Source organism: Mytilus galloprovincialis, chromosome 3 (assembly GCF_965363235.1).
Source record: "Mytilus galloprovincialis chromosome 3, xbMytGall1.hap1.1, whole genome shotgun sequence".
NCBI classification, from domain to species: domain Eukaryota; kingdom Metazoa; phylum Mollusca; class Bivalvia; order Mytilida; family Mytilidae; genus Mytilus; species Mytilus galloprovincialis.
Window position 1 is genome coordinate 75,837,441 of NC_134840.1, and position 24,552 is coordinate 75,861,992.

Here is a 24,552-nt window from a genome sequence, read left to right on the forward strand (position 1 = left end):
ATTTGTTGTTTGTTTTCTATTTTTGTGTCATTTACATAGCAAGATTGGTAAATGAGAACAATACTGTCAGCCAGCCCGGTAGTCCTTTTATATAAGACTTTGGAGGTTCATATCATTTACATTCAACGTTTTTTTACTATCAATGTTGCACCCCAACTGTAGTACAGTCTTTTATAATAGAACTGCCTGTCCAGAAACAAAGTGTTTTGGAGAATGCACACCTTTCTAGACCCATTAACACACAAAAGAACTAAAATTGAAAACAGTACAAGAAAAACAAAGGCCAGAGGTTCCTGACTTGGGACAGGCGCAAAATTGCGGCAGGGTTAATAACATGTTAAATGTTTCAATGCGAACGTTCAAGACAATCACATAAGTCGACATTAGGGGGTCATCTTGACCTAGTAGGATATAGATATTTGAAATGATCATGCAGCGACTGTCAAGACGAAGAACTGAAATAAATGACTGTGTTTTTGATAATTTGTATCTTGTTTATATGTATTGTATAAGATTTTGTCATATTCACATTTACTAGAGAGCCTGTCGCAATTACCGTGATTTTTTTAACAATGGTTGTCTTTCAAGAAGGACCTGCTTACGCTTCATGGAGCACTTTTAGTCGCACCAGTTGTTTTAGGGGTCTGTGTTTCTAATTTGATTTTAGTTTTCAATGCTGAATGGTGTTGTTTGTCCTTGTGTGTCTTATTTGTTCTCTGGTTTGTCTTTTGTCCCTTGGTCGCGATTTTTTTTTTTTAAATACAATGCACTTCCTACTTAAAATTCTACACCATTCCTAGTTTTTCTAAATTATTGTAATAAAGAATGGAAAGAGTGAATCGGCGGTCTCACGAAAATCAACTGATTTTGAACTTGACTTGTGGTGATTTTATTAAAAAAAAAATTGAGTGTAATCATTATATATATTGATTACCTGCAAACCTAAGGAGTGTGCAAACAATAATATTACTATTTCCAATTGTTTTGAATGCTATGAGTAGATATAGGAAGATGTGGTGTGAGTGCCAATGAGACAACTCTCCATACAAATAACAATTTAAAAAGTAAACCATTATAGGTTAAAGTACGGCCTTCAACACGGAGCCTTAGCTCACACCGAACAACAAGCTATAAAGGGCCCCAAAATTACTAGTGTAAAACCATTCAAACGGGAAAACCAACGGTCTAATCTATATTAACAAAACGAGAAACGAGAAACACGTATATATTACATAAACAAACGACAACTACTGTATGAGGTTTATTTCTACATTATCTGGAATCAAAACTTGCAACAATTAATCAAAAGAAAAGCAGCTGGCTTCTTTGACTTTGAAAATGTTTCCAATCCGTTAAAGTTAAAGAACTAGCAACATCAGAGATTTTCCGAATAAGCTAGCGTTTGTTGCTTTCTATAGCCTTCTTCAGATTATCTATCAGTTTCAGTTTAATCAGTCTGTGTCAGATTGGTGCATGAACTAATAACAACACCCAAAATTATCCAAAACAGCATCTTGAACAATGCCAATTAATTAATCATTGTATCCTAATCAATAAACTGATTACGGTACTGCGGTTACGTACATTACCGTGCTCAGTACTTTTAATGTTGAAAGACGTTTTTTTTCTTTTAAAAAAAAAAAAATAGACAGAGGTAAATGTTAAACATTTATTGTATGGAAGTTTGCAGTAAAAATTGGTACAGTCAGAACCATACCGTGTGATACGCCAGTGGTATAGGTTAAGAACTGAAGTGCGTACAAAAACTAATCTCATTTCAAAACTTTACCAAGTATGAAATATGGTAAGTAATGTTGCATAACAGCATTGCAGGAATATCATGATTGATTTATGAACAAACCTCAAGTGTCCTTTGACTTCCTCAGTAGGGGCCTAAAAAAAGATTTTTGAGAAACAAATTCAAATTTATCACTTCGACAAGATAACCAAAGCTTGAATCACAAACAATTATTCTAGAAAACCCAGCTGGTTCAGAAAATTCTGTACTTTTCATATGCTTCATTTAAATCAATTGATTAATGCTAAATGATACTTTCAGCACTGTTGCACTTTTTTGTGGCAGTCTGTTTTTATTCATGGATGAACATGGAGTGCCTAGAGAAAACCATCAACATTCAATAGGAAAACTCACATTTATAGTCAATTAAGATCGGAATCTACACACCTGCCACAAGCAAGATTCAAACTCACAACCTCAGTGCAGATAGGCTAGCAATATAGTAGACAAACAGTTTCAGTCACAAAGACATCTTGTTGCAATTTAATTTAATAGCAACAGTATATATTTCTCAAAAATAAAAATGAAACTTCTAAATGACTCTCAAACAAATCTGACCTCCACTAGAATGTTCATCAACAATTAATATACTCCTCAAACAAGTGAAACTGCGAGCTACTGCTCACTGATGATACCCCCGCCGCAAGTGGATAATATTAATAGTGTAAAAATATGCAAGTGTTCGGTAAACAGGAAGTTGTCGAGTGATGAATCTGAAAACGCATCACACGGTATAGCTGACTTATAAAAATCCTGAAACCAAATTTCAGAAATCCTTGTATTGTAGTACCTGAGAAAAATGTGACGAAAATTTTCAACTTGGCTATCATTTGTAAAATCAGACAAGTGTTCGGTAAACAGGAAGTAGTCGAGTGATGAATCTGAAAACGCATCACACGGTATAGCTGACTTATATAAATCCTGAAACCAAATTTCAGAAATCCTTGTATTGTAGTTCCTGAGAAAATTGTGACGAAAATTTTCAACTTGGCTATCATGTGTAAAATCATACAAGTGTTCGGTAAACAGGAAGTTTTAGAGTGATGAATCTGAAAACGCATCACACGGTATAGCTGACTTATATAAATCCTGAAACCAAATTTCAGAAATCCTTGTATTGTAGTTCCTGAGAAAAATGTGACGAAAATTTTCAACTTGGCTATCATGTGTAAAATCAGACAAGTGTTCGGTAAACAGGAAGTTGTCAAGTGATGAATCTGAAAACGCATCACACGGTGTGGCTGACATATATAAATGTTGATACCAAATTACAGAAAGGGTGGATGTGTAGTTCCTGAGAAAAATGTGACGAAAGTTTCATGGGACGGACTGACTGACTGACTGACGGACGGACTGACGGACGGACTGATGGACGGACTGACAGACAGAGGTAAAACAGTATACCCCCCCTTTTTTAAAGCGGGGGTATAATTAAAAGTTCCAACATTCAGCTGCTGACAACTAAATCTAATGGATTCTGGGTAAATTAAGAAGCTTACACTAAAACATAGTGAACAAAAAAACTCCCATGAAATGACTAACAATCTTTTGAAATCTAATTAACTATGGAAATTTCAAAGTTCATACCCAAAAATGAAAATAACATTACACCATTGGTTACCTCATTGGTAGAATTTCAATTGTTTGAGACGTGTGTAAAAAGACCAATCAAAATATTTTGGTGACCGTTTTTGGAAGGCATTAGATTCTGAAACGACAATTACTGGAAAGGAGAATTCTGGGCAGAGGAATATCTATAAAAACAAATATATTTGCATGATTAAGTTTATTTTATGTAGAATATAAATATGATAAAATCAATTCAGACCAGCAGCCAACAACAATAATCCATATTTATATTTTATTTCCTGGTTTAACAGAGTTTGTTAAAATGCTGGTTGGACCTCAAAACATTTTTACCACATGTTGTCCAGTCAACATCATTTATAAGGTACCAGTCAACATCATTTATAAGGTACCAGTCAGACAAAAGTTCATTGGAAGATCATTAAAATTATACCAATATTTTTTTTTTTGAAGTTTTATTTAACATTTGGTCCAGTAGGTTGGGTTAACTATTTAACCTTCACAAACTCTGGAATAAAATTACTGCATCTAAAATGTTTAGAGCAAGCTAAAAACTAGAAAATATCAATTTAAATATATGCAGTTTTCACATTCAAAATCCTTCATTTTGCGAAAACGGCATCATTTACTTTCAGTAATAATTTAACATGTTTAATATTAAATGTAAATACCGATGAAGCTTTGAAGAAAAATTATCTTCCTGCAATAATTGAAATACAAAATTTATTTTCTCTCATATTTTTTTAATTCTTTTAAAATTTGAAGTTGTAGTAAAGGATGAATAAACAATTATACTGTAATTTCTATTTCAATCCAGGAAATAAAAAAAATTACTAGCCGTATGTTCCACACTTTGCTAAAATGTACCAAAACATGTAAAAAAAGATGGTAAAATCTACTTAGTAGAAAATTCTATCAATTCAGAAAAATCTCATATAATATAAAAATAAAGTTCATAATAATAATCTAATTAAAAAAAAGACACCATTTCAGTTTAAAGAAATAAAAAGTTTCACATCTTCATCCCAATAATTGTTACGATTTTAAAATATAGTATCATGAAAAAAATACAACCTTGATATTATAAATAAAAAAATCTCTACAACAACCTGTGTATGTATGTGTGTATATATATAACTTTTTTATATGTATATGTATATATATAGATATATTTATAACTTTTGGATGAGGCAAGAGAAGGGGACACGGTGAGCTGATTTTCTGAAATGATTTTATTGTATATTTTTCAAAATTATTATACTGTATATAAATGGTTTTACTGACAGTTATGAATAAAATGTATGAATATTTACTTTATGATGAATGATCTTTGGATAAATGTCAGTTGACAAAAACAACTATTTGATATTAAACATTGTTACAAAGTACAGACTTGAAGCACAATCTTATATTTCTTTAAATCTTTTCCTTATATAAGGTGACCTAAAAAGATTATGACCTATACTTTCGAAACAGGGGTGACACAAAAAGATTTCATTTTGCCCCTTAATATGAACTTCAATCAAAATGAAGGGCAAAAGGATTTCAATTTTGCTATAAACTGATAAAAAAATCTACTAGCTTTGATGAAATCAAGATAATTAAGAAATGTGCTATAAGCCAATGGAGATAAAAAGCAGAAAACATATTTTACATAATATTATCAGGACTGAGTAATAACATTTCCTCTTCAGATATTGGTCTAAATTGAAAAGTTTTGTGTGTTGTATGACACATTAAACACTACAGTAATTTTCAAGGAAAAACTACCATCTAAAAAGGATTTGTAATTAAATGAAAATCCAACCTACTGTATATATGATGACAGTATGCCTCTTATACAAAAAATACTGATTATATTTATCTGTTGGTACACCAGGGTAATCTTTTACATTAATAAAAAAAGGTTTTTGTTAGTCTGCGCTGACTTGTTGTTTTAAAATTGGGACTTCCAACTTTCTTTTCAAGTGACCCAAGTATCAACAATTATTTGTGTTGTGACAAATCTTTTGTGTAAATAGTTTGTTTTATCCTACATTAGTAATTTGAAGGGTGTTTTAACCTAAATTTGAAAAAGACAGGCTGATATTTTATTTAGTAGAAAGCAGGGCATGTATCATGGATTTAGTTTAATATGGACTTTATAAAGGGAGTTAGAACGCTTTTGGACAATTATTAGTTTGATTTTCCTTAATTTGAAGCAAAACTTATGTTAAGATAGGTTATATTCCTAGAGCTTTGATGTATAAAACATTGACATAGATTTAAATAAATTTACAGATAGAACTACTAAATATTACCTTACATGATTGAAAATCCAACACAAGGTTTATACAGTACAAAAAGAGACTTCCCAGGATAAATGTTGCTGATGTACAGGATTTATTAACATCAAACACACTTATCAATCCTGGAAAGTCTATTGTCTTTCATAGTGTATAACTCCATCAAATCATATATATATATATATATACTCATTTACTCCTTACACTTTATGAATCATATTTTTTAGCCTCTCTATAAAGGAATTTTAAATGAATCTATTGATATACATGTATGTAGTAAAAAAAGAGGCTATTATACAACTTATAGATAGATAACATTTTACATATCAGTTTTTCATTTTTTTTCCGCAGGTGAATAACACAACCATTTACATCGAGTATAAAAAATAAGTATGAAAAAAATCTATTGACCTTGAAATGATTGTTACACATATACTGACCTTGAAAAAGGAACTGCATGGAAAAAATATCAGTAAAATCAATCTGATGATCAGTGTAAAATAAAGTCTTCAAAATGAATCACTACACTAAAATCAAATCATATTTTCTCAACCCAACACTCTAAGAATAAATAATGTTATGCACTTTTAAAATACTACAAAGTCTGTAATTTCTCTTAAATGCCTCCCCCCTTAAAAAGCACAAAAATAAAACTCAAATGAGAAGCTTATCAAGTTATCTCCCTTAATCATGGACCATTATTTTTTAAACTGCAAAAATATTACAACTAAAAAAAAAAACCCACTCAAAATCACACAGGCAAAAAAAATAAAAAAACTTCTAATGGAAGGCTGAACAATTTGTCTCCCCCTTAATTATGCGCAAAAGGGGAGACTAATCAAATTTTCCCCCTTTCATTAACCCTTTCCTCCATGGATATTTTTTTTATTACATACTTGATTCGCATAGGATTTTTTCAATAAAATAATAATCATTAGGTTTAAAGTATTAATGTATTGGGGAAAACAAATATTTCATCAAATAAATTTAATCAGATAATCTTATGAATATCCTTTTCATATTGGATACAAATTTTATTTAGTCTGATGCAGACATTTCCTTATCAAAGCGTTTCAACTGAGGTACTACACAGACGTCACAAGGCGTCATTATGGAGTAAAGGGGGTGGCGTCAAAAGGCGTTATTATGGAGGAAAGGGTTAATGTAAATTTATATTAATTTTCTCAAAATGTTTTTTAAGGTTTGTTGCCCCAGTCTTCTTTTACAATGATTTACTAGTAATTTAAACCATGCAGTTCCTGTACAAATTTTCTAATCATAACTCATTATTTATACCTGGTTTCAGTGATAACTGCATACCATGACAGAATAACAGACTGTGCTTGCATGAGTGACAGCCCTTGTTAAAGCTTAAAGAAGAGAAATATCAATGAATCTTTTGGCATTCTGACTGAAACCATGTTTGTTATTTCTATAAGATAAAATCACAAATAAAACAGAAATTTTACCTATTTGATATAAGCTTTAATATTCCACTGTCCACAAGAACTAAATTTCAATCTACTAGCACATGATTGTCAAAATTATAACATCTATTTGATAAGGCAATTATAAAGCTAGTGGGAAAAAAACCTGTGCAATGTTCTACAACAATATTGAGAATAAAGTGGAATCCTTTTTTTTTTGTTTGTATATTAATTAGAAGCTTGATGTTCGAAAATGAAATAAAAATTTGAAGGAGGCACACAATGATTAGGTAAGTCAGGTTTGCAGGAGAAACTAAATTTAGTCATTCCATACCTCTCATCATAGATTACCTTTATCAAGCTTTAATCATATAATGAAAGAGTGGTCCATGATAAAAACAAGTTTAAGCCTTGAACCAAATTTCTAAATATTCATTTATAAGAAATTCTATGAAGTAAATTTATGCTTGTATGCAGTTATCAGAGAAATCATAAGAATTCTACATAAAAAATATTTCTAGAATATATTGTGTAATTCGTAATTTTAACATATATAAAAAGACGAAAAATTCATTGGACCCCAAAAACATATATTGATCACAACTCAGCGATAAAATAAAATAATGTTATAAAATTTGCATGATATCAATAACAACCATTATTCGGTTTATTTTCCATGTAATAATGAAATAAGGAAAATAAAGCCAACAACCTATAACAAAATAGAAAACAACTATGTACGTGACAGGACTGAAATGTCTGGTTAAAATTAGACCAGCTAAAACAACTAAAATACTGTCACATATATAGGTGTAAAAATATACAAATATGGTGCAAAATAATATGTACACAGGGGTTTTTATTTATAAAAGCACCTTATATGCAAATAAAAAAAATCACAGATTTGTATCCTATGGGAACAACACTTCTATATAATTAGAATAAAATAGTCTTACCCCGACCCTGCAGTAAATCTTATTAACATTGGAGTCATTATTGTCTTATTGTTTACATATAAAAATGGTAGCTGATTACAAGTTCTCTATTCTTTTTAAGTAGTAATCACTTCTCTATGACTTCTTGCTTAAATGGTGATGAATACCATATATTCTTCTGTAGTCAATTCAACATCTGTTTTCCAATGATGATCTGAATATTAATACAAAACCTCTTTCTGCCATTATACATTTAACAAAAATTTCTCATCGGAATCACTTGTTTCCAGCATAAAAGGAATATAACTCTATATGTTGCATGAAGATGGTGGTTTCTGAGCGAAAATCCTGAAGACCAAGTTATACCATTGAAATTTGTAGACACTGATATGTACATAAGCACAAATAAATGCACCGAGGTATTGGTAAATCTTGTATTTAGTATAACTTGGCTATATGAAAAATAAAAACTTCATGTTTATAAGGTCCTGTTAAACCTTTGCTGAAAAAGGATTACTTTGTTTACTAGTAGTCTTAGCTGCCCATGCCACATCGAAAGGGTCTACGCCTTGTGCCGCTGTGGACGATGAAGACCAAGCACTACCATTTTGTTGAAAACTTCGTTGACCGGACATTTCCGAAAGTGATGGTTTATTATATTGCCGGGGAAATCCTGACATTTCCCCACTGTCTATGGAATGACTACGCATATGTTGTTGTACCCTTGGGGGAGGTTGTGGAACACCATTAGTCACAGATCCTTGAGGCACAGAAAAGGGGTTTGTAGAAGTCTGTTGGGGCCAAGTAGGAGCCCAAGGATTTGTTTGGGTACCAGGTTGTGGTGCTGGTTGCTTTGTATAAGCTGAAAAATTAAAGATAAAAAATAGTAGTTAAAGCATTTTATAATCTGAAGAGAAATTCTTTAGTCTTTTGACCCTGAAAATTCACAAAAAAAATATTGATTTCACACTGTCTAAATTATGACTTATGGCTTTGTGAAGCTGTAAAAAAAATACGTAATTCATGCAAACAATGATTATTCCATTAACATTTTGGCAGTTACAAGAGCACAAGTATTACGAGAAATATTGTTTTTAGGTAGCTCATTATATACATGTATTAAACTTCCTCTGTTCCTCACAACTTTGTGTTGTGTGTTTAATAATGCAGAATTTATACAAGAACGTATATATGAAATAAATTGATTTTAAACACAAAAGTAATTTTATTCAGTCAATTTAAGAAGTCAATATATAAATATTCATCTCTGTACTCTCTGCTACTTCTAGGGATATTGTTTCAAGATAGTGTTATTTTGTTGGACAGCCTGTTCCTCAATGTTGTCTTAATCCTCTTCAGGGTTGAAAACCCCCTCTCATAATAACTTTTGCTTCTACCCCCCTTAACATTTCTAAGCCATGAAAACTCAGTCAGCCACTTGTCACTGAAACCAGAAACATGGTGCTTGCTGTTATCACTTGCTAAAACTTTAGCTCAGTTGGGATTAGAAGAAGCAATTATAACATCTGCTTATACTGACAGCTGAGTGTAGAGGGAGGTGTATTCCCCTTTTCATTAGAAGTCATTGATCTGGAAAAAAAACTTTTACTTCCATCAAGTCCTTTGCTTAGAACTCACCCTTTGTTATTTGCAGAGAACATGTTCATTCAGAATTATTAAAATTGAATATGGTTAAGATAGTTGGTATACAACTTTTAAAAACAAAAATATTTTAATGAACAGCTAACAAGTTTCCGTAGTTTGACATTTATTTACGCTTCCGTGTGCATTATTGTTAAAAGTCCCTTAAAACATATAATCTTTGGCAGGTAGATATAAACCAAACTTCGTTAAAGTAAGACCATTGGAATTATTTACTGTCCTTTACTAGTGAACTTATACAAAAGCCGCAGCGATTCCGTATCCGTGATGATCATCACATAAAATGTTCCAGACGCACGGACTCACGATCAATGTTCAATTATCATTTTATTTCTAAAAATATGACAGTTTGAAACGAATTTACCTTGCAAGCAACATTTTCACTTTCAATTAAAATAAATCACTTCTCGTTATCTTTAATCAAAGTTTATTATAATTTTTTCAACTACAAATACTCTCATTCATAATTTTCATCGTAATGTGTATTCAAATCTATCACGTGTATTGAACACGCTCATTGGTCATGTTTAAATAGATTCTTCTTCTCGACCAATGAAAAAATTCGTTATAAAAATGGTCAAGTAATCACACACACGATGCAATGTATTTGCGATCTATTTCTTCAATTTCTGCAGTGAAGTTTCTAATAATTTTTTTAATTTTCTTCTGAAAATATATATTTTCTTGATGATTATTTACGCTATTACATGCTAACATAGTCCGATAAGGCTAAGATAAGTGTGGCTCAGGTAAAACTATATTATCAGATATTACACAACACTGACCATCCTCTCAGCATTAATCAGCAACTTGATAATTTTAACCAACATTTATAATGAAAATGTGAAAATTAACAAGCTGCGGAATCAAGTAGTAAAGGACAGCAGCCAATTAAGACGCTGTGGGATTAACGAAAATATTATGAAGGCGCTGCGGCACCGCAGCGTCATATCGGTCTGGAGAGAACACTGGTCAGTATTTCTATTGATGTACTTAATTATTATTTGTGTGTTTTTCATTTTACTGTGTTTTGATGTAATGATGGATTCCGCCTCTGGTGTTTTAGACAAAACTTGACTTCCAATGATGGTCTTGCATGGTTGGTGGTTACAATTAAATTCTTAGATTTTACGTTGTTACCAAGTATTTTGTTGTGATAATATTACTCTTAAGGACCTTACCTGTGTGTGGAGTATTTTGTTGTGGTGCTTTCTGGAATGCAGGTGAAGTATGATTTGATTGTGAAGACCGAAAATTGCTGGAAAATGGATCATCATTACTAAGGGCAGATAACCCTTGTGACAACTGTTTACACAGTTGAGATATAGATTCCTCTTGTTCTTTTGTTGGTGACATTTCTTGTATTGGTTCACTTACACCTGAAATTAAACATAATAATGTCCGGTTCAATACATAAGTAAAATTTTACCATCTGTTAAGAATTAGCTTACTTAAAATTTTACAGGGCAATAGCCTGTAAAAAAAATATTTTTTCTTTGCTGGCATTAATTTTTTTTTACAAAGCACATCTTAAATACAAAACCTAAATGATCATGACAATGATGAAATATATTTATCACAAATGTAAGATATAATGCATTATGGTACACTGATAAATTAAAACTTTTGAAAGCAGTATAAAGACTCTTTTAAGCTTTTCATGTAATCACAATAACTTATCACACATTTACATGTATGTCCATATTGTTTATCAATGTTCATCAATCACAAAAATTACAGTATTGAATAATAATAGCCAGAAGTTCAAATCTTTCTACTTACCAGCACCAGGATGTCTTGGAGGTGAAGTGTCCGTTATGGCGTTTTGTCTTTGTAATGTTGATGGTAGGTCACTTAGACGTAGTGAAGTTGTTCTTTTGAAAGGGGATGAATCTTGAAGCTTCTCAAACCCTCTGAATGATCCCTGCCTTATCAACATATCATTTGTTGCTTTGGGTCGCCCAACCGCAAAAGGGTTATCTACTGATCTTACAGGAACAGGTTCTATAATATTTTATAAATAATGAAAAATAAATAAAATCATCAGATTTCAAACATTGAAACTTTTTATTTTGTCCAAGAACATGCATAAAATTTGTAATGATTACATTTTTTGTTCTGCAGAAACTAAAACTGAATTTCTTTGTCCCTTTTAATGAATATGCATGGAACAGTCCTAAGACATTGATTTATTTTATTTAAAGTGGATACTACAATATACATAACACCACAAGACATTTCAAAACACCAACAATAGTACACTATCATCCAGGCTAGAGGTTTATATAGCAGTGACAATTCCTGGGTGGTGTAAAGGGCATACCCTTTTGATAGGAAAAATAATATTTTTCGCCTCAGCGGTAAATATACAGCTTTATGAAATTATCCCCCCCTTTTTCAAAAATCCTGGAACTAAAAATACCCATCAACCATTTAATCATTTTTGTACAATAACAACCAACCATCAAATTTCAATAATTTTATTGTCTAACCATGCTTTCATATTTGTGTGTAGAATAGAAATTAAATGTCTCTTAAACCAAACCCTGGCCTAAGTTTGGGTTAATTAATACTGACATGGCTAAATTCTTATAACAACATTAGTTTTAAAGTCATAGGTCATCACTTACCAGCTATAATAGCACTTTGTGGGTCAACAATTTTTTCTGTTAAGGTAGCCTGACGGAAAGATCCCATTCGTGTAAAACTGGTTTTGTCTTGGTTGAAGGACACTGTAACGTTAGTTGTCACATCTTTGTCCCTTTTCTGTTTACGTTCTAAACATATAGCAAATGCACAGCCCACAGCATGGCTCAGTCTTTCACCCTGTAAAAATACATTAACAATGCAATTCTTCTGTATTAAAAGGTATACTGTAAACCAACTTATTTTTGCAGAAACTTTATTTCACATTTAGTCTTATTAAGCCCACTTTACAGCGATTAAATTTCGCCATTTTCACATTCAATTGATGCACTTAAATAATGAAAGATGCAAGTTTTACATATTTGTGACGATTTATATTTGCATTATATATACTATTTTTGAAATTAAATTGCTTAGAAAATAAGTTGGTTCACAATATTTGGTATAAATGCAAGTTACACAAGTCTCTGTATTTTTTGTTTGTTAATTGAGTGTAAGTAAACAATAAAGTAATAAACAGAAAGAAACAAACAAATAAAATGTAAAAAAAGAACTGAATTTAATAAAATAAAAAGAACAAAACAAAACAATAACTGGTGAAATTTCATTAAACAATATATCTACATAATTTTCTCCTCTTCTAATATTGTTGAGACTGGCCACACACTGAATCTTTGTCTGTGTTCAAGAATAGAAAAGCGTGCTGCTAATGTTAAGCTAGATGTCCGGGTAAATACAACATTTATGGGGCTGGTTAATATAGGGAATATATATATATATATATAAATATTTATTTATAGAAAATTTCAAGATTTATTTATGCTAATGAAAGGATAAGATAATTATTAGTCATAATTTGTATATTTTTTAATATCAATAAAAGTTATTTAGTATTTAAAATTGAACATTTATTTACTTTTGGTATAAAAAACATAAATGGATGAGTGCAATTTTTCAGTTTTATTTACTTCTTCGGTTTTGTATACAATTGATTTAGCAAAACAGAATGTGAAAGATAACTACAAATTTAAAACACAACCTCACAATAACTTTAATGTATGATAAAACCACAAGAAAATAAGCATCACAAATTGTTCAAATTTTGAGTTTGATATTTATAACCTATTACAAGCTTAAGACTTGTCTGAGAAAACATCCATGTCATTTTGAAGCCTTTTATAGCTAGTCATGTATGCAGTTTTGTACATTGTTGAAGGACATATGGTGACCTAAAATTGTTAACTTCTAAATCATTTGGTCTCTGGTGGAGAGTAATACGATAGTTGTCTCATTGGCAATTATACATCTTATTTTTAACTGTTCTTTTCTTTGATTCTGTCTCTCTGCTCTAATTGTTCTCAACAAGTTTAAAATATAGTTAAAAAAATACACATGTGTCTCTTCATAATGCTCTTAATCAAAGCCTACAAGAATTGAAAAATTTCAAAATTGACAAAAAACATTAAATGTAGACATTGATTTGGAATATTTTGACTTTAACATATAGGGGTTAACAAGTCTAACTTATTCAGATGCATAATTAGGATTTGTTGGAACAGATAACGTAAAGGCAACTCAGTATGCTTTATTTAGGCTCTAAAATTGATTTTCTGCAATGAAGTAGTTTATCACACTGACCAGTAAGCCTCACACTTTAGGTGCATACATAATATACATGTATGCACATGCCTGAAACATTGTATGTACCATTTTGTCAATTTTTGCATTATCATCATAATATATATTCTGCTTTTCTTTAATTTTATTAAAACAACATAAAATGCAATAATTAACAAAAATTGTTTTATTGTCTGCACATAATTTTTGAAATTAGATTAATGATTTTTGGCGTTTTACAACTAGTTTCATTTTGGCAGGGGAAGCCCAAGTTCACTGAAAGAAACATTGACCTTTGGGAGGAAAACTAGCAATCCTAGTCAATTAAAATTGGAGACCAACCCACTAACCATGTGCAGGACATGCTACCAAAGGCCACAATTGCTTTAATGAGGGGGGATAGGACCTTTATCGGGACTCTGGGATCCGGTGTTTTTAAGCTCTGGATTTCGGGATCAACCCTTTCGGGATCCAGGAATTCTTTTTTGCGAATTTCAGGACCTCAGGATTTTGTGTTTTTAAGCCAGGGATTTCGGAATTTCTTTTTTTCAAGCCTGGGATTTCGGGATCAGGACCCCTCTTATCCCCCCTCTTTAATATATACCCTATTTTTATGCAAATTTTAGCAACATAGATAAAACAATCTATGGTAAGTCCCCCAACCATTGTTCAACTCATTTACAGCTACTACTTAAAAGTTGATCACATTTTGGTATATTGAAAAACAATAGTTTATAATCTATAAGTGTTTAAATTATCATAACATCATGATCGTAGTTGCTAATGATGAATATATATCATGTTTTTAGTTTTATACTTTTTGGCATCAAATTTGTTCTTTGTTGACTATCAATAACCTAGAAGTTATTGCAGTCTAAAAATTGAGCACCATTGAACTATATATCTCTTTTACCCTGTACTTGAGTTAATATTAATAAAATACTCTTGATTTTTATAACTTTCTATTCCAAACCCCACTGACTGACAGATCTTAACATGATTATAGTAACATGTTATATACACCTTTCTGCCTAATGGTTTCATTCATATCTAAATAATCACAATATTGATAATTGTCCTATTCCAAACAATGTTAGTATTAATACATGCTTTTGTTACTAGCATAGGCATGCAGAAACTTGGTATTACTCACAGAACGTCTATTTTTGTGTCTGCCTCTGAAGAACTTTATAATAAAACAAAACATAAAATACCTACTGAACCTAAAAAGTTATCAACATAAAAGCATTCTGAATAAAACTAAAAATAGCTCTGGCTTTTTTTTCTAATAACTAACATACGATGTATATAAATTCTATAAAAATGAAAACAGTGACCATGTATTGTTTACATCCGACAGTGTTGTACATTTCTACAATGTTAATTTCATAACTAATAGTAGCACATTCATTTTGTGTTATTAATTAGATTAGGGGGAAACAGGTTCCACATTTTACTTATTATTATAGCCACACATGATCAGTTTCAATCAATGGATAATGTGCAAGGGTAAAATTTCTGCTTGTTTTGGATAAAATTGTTGCAAATTTTTAAAAAAAAAATTGGTTTTTGTTACAACATCTACTCTATGGTCAAGGCAATAAGAAAGTAACACATACAATTAAAATTTCATGCTACACACAAATTAGAGAAAGTGATAGACAGCATACTTCAAAGTTTCATCATAATCTATCCAAACTACTACCCTAACTAACAACATTTGATGCATTTAAATATCTACTGACACTTATATGACCAAAAACAGAAAACTTACATTAAGACTACGCTTTACTTTTATGTGGCTTTATTTTGTCTTACAATAATAAACATATCAGCACTTACAAAACAGGAAAAAAATAAACACAAAATGTAAATAATGTTACACAACAGAAAATCTTAAAAATCGAAAGGTGGGGTTGAACAAAACTGAGGCATAGTTGGGGTAAATAATATTGAATTCCGTTAACATAATAAATACTTAAGAAAACTGCATTAAGTATCATTAAAATATTGTTGTCAAGAATAAAAGATAAACTATGGTGAATTTAAGATAAAACAAGTATTTAAGAACCAGAATCTTTTAAAAGTTTTAAATAATCTTATGTGAAGGAATGATTAATAAAAATCAAGCACAGACAGGAAACATTTTGTATACCTTCCATTTCTCTTAAATCAGTGTACACAATTTTTCTGAGGAACTGTTCCTAAAATTCCATGTATTTACTAATGTATAACATCACCATTTAAATAACATGACACTCTTTTTCTAAAACAAAATGCAGGCCTTGAAGTCTTTTCCCTAACCTATATTTCAATCTCTGGGCCATAATTTTGGAGAAGTCCTTTGAAGAATGCTTTGTGCTGGACACAAGCTTAGATTTCAAATGAAAATACTACTGACACTTACGGACTCCTTGACGGCCAAGAAGCCATGGCACATCCATCGTCGTGTTGTTCCGTCACGACAAATGTAAGCAAATCCTTTCTCATGGTTTCTATCTGGAGCACAGAACGACACCTTTTCTATAGTCTGATCTACAATCATGCTCTGAAATAACAAAATTAAGGTTAAACATGTCTAACAAATGTCTTACAATGGTTCTTATATCTTGAGCACTGAGTGACATATTTTCTGTAGTCTGATCTACTCTCATGCTCTGAAATAACAAAATTCAGGTTTCACATCTCTAGTAATGGTTACTATCTGGAGCACAGAATGACATCATGTTGCTACCAGTGTTAATTTACCGATAAACAGAGTGAATGATGGGGAGTGGAGGTGACAACTCTCTGAATGAAGACCCAGTCAATCACTCACAATTACTGCCAAATAATTACAAATAATTGAATGCAAGATACCATTTTTAAGCATGCACAATTTTGTAGTTACAAAGACCAGGAAAATTATTTGGCTCATGTTTTTTTTAATGCGGTTTCATTGTCATAATGTGGTAATTTTTCAGTTTTTATATTTGTAAGAAAATTTAACATGTATAAGAAATTAGAGTGATGACTTAGCCCTAATTACTATATTATTATACCTTGCTTATTTCATCCACAACTCGTAATGCATCACCAGATACATACAATATTGCTCTCTGGTATTTTCCTTTACATTGCTGAAAAAATAAAATTACTCATGAGTACAATGTTCATGCATTTAACTACTTTATGTAACCATTTCTATTGGATTCTAACACATGAATATATTTCAAAATTGGTTTGAACTTCTATTATTTTGTGTATAAATATGATTTCATTACTTTAATTCCTTAATGAAGATAATAGCCAAACATGACAAAAAAATGTTTTGAACTTCTATTATTTTGTGTATAAATATGATTTCATTACTTTAATTCCTTCATGAAGATAATAGCCAAACATGACAAAAAAATGTTTTGAACTTCTATTATTTTGTGTATAAATATGATTTCATTACTTTAATTCTTTCATGAAGATAATAGCCAAACATGACAAAAAAAATGTTTTGAACTTCTATTATTTTGTGTATAAATATGATTTCATTACTTTAATTCCTTCATGAAGATAATAGCCAAACATGACAAAAAAATGTTTTGAACTTCTATTATTTTGTGTATAAATATGATTTCATTACTTTAATTCTTTCATGAAGATAATAGCCAAACATGACAAAAAAATGTTTTGAACTTCTATTATTTTGTGTATAAATATGATTTCATTACTTTAATTCTTTCATGAAGATAATAGCCAAACATGACAAAAATGTTTTGAACTTCTATTATTTTGTGTATAAATATGATTTCATTACTTTAATTCCTTCTTGGATAATAGCCAAATATGACAAAAAAATGTTTTGAACTTCTATTATTTTGTGTATAAATATGATTTCATTACTTTAATTCCTTCATGGATAATAGCCAAATATGACAAAAAAATGTTTTGAACTTCTATTATTTTGTGTATAAATATGATTTCATTACTTTAATTCCTTAATGAAGATAATAGCCAAACATGACAAAAAATTGTTTTGAACTTCTATTATTTTGTGTATAAATATGATTTCATTACTTTAATTCTTTCATGAAGATAACAGTCAAATATGACAAAAAATTGTTTTGAACTTCTATTATTTTGTGTATAAATATGATTTCATTACTTTTATTCCTTCATGAAGATAATAGCCAAATATGACAAAAAATTGTTTTGAACTTCTATTATTTAATGTATAAATATGATTTCATTACTTTAATTCCTTCATGACAAAAAACATACTTGTGTCTCTTGGTGATTTTTTCTCAGTTAATGTTGGGTGACTTCTGAGTGATCACATGTGATACATAGTATGATTTTTAATCAGAGTGATATAATTTTCAATCACATGACCTGTAGACTGTTGTCATTCTTGTTCCATAGCAAAGTTTAAGAACCAGGGTAATGTCAAAGAACGTCTCATTGTTTATCTTAATAAGTTCAAAGGAACATATTAAGACCTTGTTGATAAATTTAATTATTACATTGGTTGCAATGAAGAACATTGATTTCCCAGTTAAATAAAAACTGATAATTTCACATGTGAAATAAACTATGTTATTTCACCCTCTGACGACATACAACAACAGGCCTTGTCAAGACATCAATAACGGCGGATCAAAACAAATTGTGAATGCGTAGGAAAAAAGATATAATTCCTAACATGTTTTACATTAATTTCTTTAAAAAAAGCTGTTGCCAATGTAATAAAAAGAATAACTAATTACAGAATTCAAATATTGAAAAATATTCAACTCATGACCGAACAACACTTATAATTAACAAATGTGCTATGCGCATTCATGAATTAATGTGTTGTTCGGTCACTCATTGAATATTTTTCCCTATTTGAATTCTTCGACTAGTTATTCTATAAGTACTAACGTTGGTTTGCTTATCATCTTAATTACCTGTTATATTGTTCTTTTTTTTTGTCTATACATATTTTCAGCCTTAACTGTTGGTTTTTTTTGGTAATATACTTCTGATACAAGGTACTTTAAACAATGCTCAATTCTGTTGTTTTCTTCTATCATATTAATATATAACTGTATCCAGAAACAAACTACATGTACTTACTGACTTGAGTGTTTTAACAGCTTCTTCACAAACCTGCATGCCCCTAGATTCATACACTTCCATACAACCTAAATACTGTAAAATATCAAACAATAAAATCTAGTTTTGTTACATTTGTTAAAGTAAAATGCAAACCAACTGACCAAACATTGTTAAGGGTTAAGTTACACATTAAATCAATATTTATTTACTGTCAATGAATGCCAGGTTTTGTAAAATAGTTATTGTTGATATGGTGAAATCCTTCTCCTTAAAAATCTGATAAACACTTTTAGTTCAGCACAAATAAAACATAATTTAATTATATTTTTGTACTGAAAGAAACTTAATACGCTCTTCCAGACCTTTTCTGTTTAAAAAATTGGTGTGCTTTAATATCAATGCATGCACATCAAAATTAATGGCAAAGAATCAACAACATGTTAAAACAGTGACTTTTACAACATAAATTGGTTTATATAACTTAGATAAACCTATAAATTCAGAAAAATCAACATGAAATATTTACCCGCACTTGAAAACTACATGTTCCATCTCTAACTTTTTTCTCATCTTCTTGCCACTGATGTGGTTTTGAGCATTCTGGTACATGGTCTTTCTTTTTCCGAAAACTCAGTCTTTTCTTTAATCTTTCCATTACTGCAACTATTTTTCTAACAAATATTAATAATAATACTTTATTCCGAAAGCAATACAGCTTACATACAGGGGTCGAAATTAGCGGCTCGGTGGTCCGGGACCAGTAGAATGTGCCTCGGACCTGAAGATTTTGTCAGCTGGTGGTCTTGTGGACCAGTAGAAATTTGTCGATAAAAATCACTGATTGCATCGCAATCTCCGTTTGTTTACAAAACAATTTATCTGTGAAATCAATTACACGGTACTCGGGGGGACGGGGTATTACAATTGAGCAAGTTAATTAATATCTCGGGTGAGCGTCCTTCACAACAATAAGAAATTTTTGGAAGGAGTTAAACCGCTGGACAAAATAAATAAAACAAGTGAAAATCAAAAGGAAGATCAAAATAAAGTATATGAAATTAACAAAAGGAAACGCAAATACCAAATATCATGGGAAAAAGAATTATATTTATATTAGTGTTTGTCAAATGAATGTCATTTTAGCAGGACCAGTAGATTTGGAGCCGGACCAGCAGAATTTTCAGTCCACTGGTCCGGCTGGCCAGTACACAAAAAAGCTTAAATACGACCCCTGGATACATATACACAATTTTACACCAATATAGGAATTTTATAAGAGATCTATAACATATATAAATATAAAGGTGTGCATGAAAGAACATATAATACATAATACAAAATATGAGCGGAAAATGATATAATACTTAAAGTTAGAACAAAAATATTTTTTACTGCAATTAAATTCCAAGTTTTTCTACAGACACCTGCGCATGCACTAAGCTTGTAATGTCAAGCATATCAATTTATGTCAAATAAGTACTTATATAATTTGTGATGTTGACATTAGGGAAAGGCACAATGAGATCAAAGGCAAGGATTTTATTGTTGTGTAAAATGTGCATTTTCTTTAGTTTTTTTTCAATTTAAATAAATTAGTTTAGGTTGCACTTTGAAAATACAGCTGTTTCACAAACCACACTACTTTTGTGGAGATATATAATATTCATAGATATTTTATTTTGTTTACCTACTGGTTCACAGATATGATCTCTATGTTACATATTATAGAGACTTAACTTGGAAATGTTACATATATAGAATAACATGAATTGCAAGCAATTTGAAATCTGTGGAAGACCCATCGTTAAGGAAGGGTAGAACAGACTTTGACTTTAAAGTTTAAACTCTTGTAATTCGTGTCATATAAATATTGAAAATATGCTGCATAGCCCTATATTTTGACCTTTTAAAAAACTGTAGTGCATATAACCTATTCATTCTAATATATATTTTTTACGAAACTTCAATGAAAAACTGGTACGTAACAGCTGCAGTTCCTAAGGAAAATTGTTTTGTCCATATTTACAGAATTGCAACCTATAAACGTTACTGGCGAAAGGGATAAAAAATGGTCTACTGATATAAATTTAAAGCTAGTCTTTGACCACAAGAACTTAAAATCCATTCAACCACTGACATCAAATTTCTTTTACACATTTTTTGACAGATTTTGCTGCACCATGTGCACTGTCACAAGATACTGATCTAAAAATGCAACTTTTGATTCCAGACAATGATAAAGTGCCAACAAAATGTTTGACTATCAGGGTCACCCCTTATTAGAAAATGAAAAAATTCACTTAAAATTCTTAATTCACATTTATACCTATAAATACTTACACTTCAGTGTGATGGGACAAAAATTAGGTCATCAAATTCAATAAATATGTATGAGTAATTAGGAGTTTTACATGATTACTCATATTGATTGACAACTTGGACATTCATAAAGCTGGTGTTGCTGTGAACAGCTATAAATTATTGATTGGGGATAACCAAATGATGAGGAATAAAAAAATGTCTGCACCAACTTGTTAAAAATTTATGTCAATTTTATGGCAGCCATGTTTGTTTTCGTTTTAAACTCAAAGTGCAACAGTTTACATTTTATTTGAAAAATATGAGAATGTAAGGAAGCTTACCTTCAAGTTAAATTAATGCTGAAATTTTTTATGTATTAGACTGCCTGATTTGTATACAAAGTGATTTAAAAGTTTGTGTACTGTAAAATTATCATTTTCATGAATGAACCACTGAGACAAGTGTCAATTTTCAACAATTTCACAGATGTTCTGGTCACATATCCACGGTTAAGATTGTTGTCCGTTTATCTAAAATTTCCAATTAAAGAAATTAAGCCTCCTAAGACAAATTTTTATCATAAAAGAAGGTGTAAGAAGTTCCTAATTAGCGTGGGTAAATTTGTATTATCGAAACGGAAGTGGACTGATCCTTGGAGCAATGCAGTACGCATGTGTCATCGGAAATACCTTTCTAAGTAATAAAGGCGGGAAATATGAACTCGATTGAAAAAGAACAAGAGTTCACACACTGAAATGTCTCGCCTTCTTAACTAATCATTGATATTATGTTGATAGTCCTAAGTATAAAGCTTTATTAGAACGGTCACATAAACTTAACATTAACCAAGATAGCTAAACAAAGACCAATGAACCATGAAAATGAGGTCAAGGTCAGATGAACCATGCCAGGCAGAAATGTACAGCTAACAAAGCTTCTATACAACAAATATAGTTGACCTATTACTTAAGAAAAATAGACCGAAACACAAAAACTTAACACTGTGCAATGAACCGTGCAATTGAGGTCATGGTCAAATAAAACCTGCGGGACTGACATATAGATCATAATATATTTACATACACTAAATATAGTTGACCTTTGGCATATAATATTAGATAAAAAGACCAAAACTTAAAAACTTAACTTTGGCCACTGAACCATGAAAATGAGGTCAAGGTCAGATGACATTTGCCCGCTAGACATGTACACCTTACAATCATTCCATACAACAAATATAGTAGACCTATTGCATAATGTATGACAAAAACAGACCAAAACACAAAACTTAACTATAACCACTGAACCATGCAAATGAGGTCAAGGTCAGATGACACCTGCCAGTTGGACATGTACCCCTTCCAGTCCTTCCATACACCAAATATACTAGCCCTATTGTTTATAGTATCTGAGATATGGACTTGACCACCAAAACTTAACCTTGTTCACTGATCCATGAAATGAGGTCGAGGTCAAGTGAAAACTGTCTGACGGGCATGATGACCTTGCAAGGTACGCACATACCAAATATAGTTATCCTATTACTTATAATAAGAGAGAATTTAACATTACAAAAATTCTGAACTTTTTTTTCAAGTGGTCACTGAACCATGAAAATGAGGTCAAGGACATTGGACATGTGACTGACGGAAACTTCGTAACATGAGGCATCTATATACAAAGTATGAAGCATCCAGGTCTTTCACCTTCTAAAATATAAACCTTTTAAGAAGTTAGCCAACACCGCCGCCACCGCCGGATCACTAGTATCCCTATGTTGAGCTTTCTGCAACAAAAGTTGCAGGCTCGACAAAAACTCAATATTTATAAGAATGACTTTTTATTTTTTGATTTCGGTGCATTATATTTAATCGGTACCATCAGTTACACTTTCTGCAAGACCTGCAGATGTAATTTCCAAAATAAAGCATTAGTAGTATACTGCTGTTCAATGAGGGGGGATAGGACCTTCATCGGGACTCCAGGGATCGAATTCTTTTTTTTTTGCAAATTAAGGGATAATAGGATTTAAATTTATTTAAATTTGGGACCTCAGGATTTCGTGATTTTAAACCTGGGATTTCGGGATCAGACCCCTCCTACCCTCCCCCTTCAATAGCCATAATTTGATAAAGCGGAAAAAAACCAACCAACTACTTTATTAACCGACAGAAACAGATAAACTATAATAGGAAAACAACGGAACAAAAATACTGAACTGCCACAAAAATAAATCCCAACATACATAGAAGAAGACTATTTGGTAACAACTGCCATATTCCAGACTTGGTACAGGACATTTTTTTACAAAACATGATGGGTTGAACCTTGATTTATGGCTAGACAATCTCCTTCTTATATGACAATGTTAAAAATTGTGCTAAAATTAAAACATTACATGACAGGAAAACAATACAAATAAATGTATGAACCCTCAGGACAGAAATACATTAATAAATAATATAATGCTATAAAACAGAATTACAACTGACACCTCCCATTAATTTACAACAGTTTACCATGGCTTTTTAGTATTTTTGATACATGTGTTAATACTTGTTGGCCCTCAGAGACAATATCTGCTGCTATAATATTTTAGTTTTATAACCCAATAAACTCATGTATTGATGATCATGTAATGAAGAAATCATAATTTGTAGAAATTTTAAAAGTTGATGTTGAATTTTCTGTTTCAGAATCTAACGCTCGACTGCATTCTTATTTAACAAGGATTGTCAGTTTTCCCACCTAAGTACAGAGATCCTCTATGGGCACTCCGGCTTCCTCCACTAAAATAAACTGAAACCAATGAAATAGAACCATCAGGCGCGTAGCCAGGCGCGTAGCTGCCTATACGCTAACACGCAGTTGCGTGCACATCGATTCGGCATGCAAAAAAAAAAATGGCAAAATAAAAATTTATAGATTGAATGTTAAAGGAAACACCTATGTTGTCACTTTTTGAATTGATGAAATATCATTAAATAACGGCATTTGGTTTCAAAATAAAAGTTTCATTGGAGATTATGACAAAATCGGACAGTAACTTGTATCTTTTACTAGATTTGAATTTGTAATACTCAGTCTAAGACATGTAGTTTTTGGAGCACATATTACAGTGCACGGTTCATCAGTTTGGAATGAGATGTACCAATCGGCATAAGAGTTATCAGAACCCCTCGATATCGTTGAAAATATGCCGAGGCGATGTGGTCGACAGA

General features: G+C 31.2%; 1 protein-coding gene across 5 annotated transcripts; it reads right to left on the reverse strand.

Annotated features, from left to right (window-relative positions):
* Window positions 1-3,569: 3,569 nt before the first annotated feature.
* Window positions 3,570-21,990, reverse strand: LOC143068959 (protein numb-like). Of its 5 annotated transcripts, none has more exons than XM_076243368.1 (10): window positions 21,673-21,990; window positions 19,557-19,693; window positions 19,049-19,123; window positions 16,999-17,076; window positions 16,359-16,505; window positions 15,111-15,143; window positions 12,325-12,520; window positions 11,477-11,698; window positions 10,876-11,073; window positions 3,570-8,894 (listed from the first exon to the last, which is right to left on the reverse strand). In XM_076243368.1, exons 2-10 carry the CDS (start codon window positions 19,683-19,685, stop codon window positions 8,524-8,526), a joined length of 1,449 nt encoding a protein of 482 aa, XP_076099483.1. In that variant the 5' UTR covers window positions 19,686-19,693; window positions 21,673-21,990; the 3' UTR covers window positions 3,570-8,523. The 5 variants fall into 5 exon arrangements, with proteins under 5 accessions (XP_076099483.1, XP_076099484.1, XP_076099482.1 ...); XM_076243369.1 differs by having other exon boundaries at window positions 16,365-16,505; window positions 19,557-19,701; window positions 21,673-21,989; XM_076243367.1 differs by having other exon boundaries at window positions 19,557-19,701; window positions 21,673-21,989.
* Window positions 21,991-24,552: the final 2,562 nt, after the last annotated feature.

Excerpts from the sequence above, each read along its gene's own strand:
- LOC143068959 (XM_076243368.1), bottom strand. The coding sequence starts at position 19,685 with ATGGAAAGATTAAAGAAAAGACTGAGTTTTCGGAAAAAGAAAGACCAT. Across the intron at positions 15,144-16,358 it reads CCGTCAAGGAGTCCGTAAGT|TTCTTCAGAGGCAGACACAA; the intron begins GTCAGTAGTATT and ends TTTATTATAAAG. Across the intron at positions 11,074-11,476 it reads TCCAAGACATCCTGGTGCTG|GTGTAAGTGAACCAATACAA; the intron begins GTAAGTAGAAAG and ends GTTTAATTTCAG.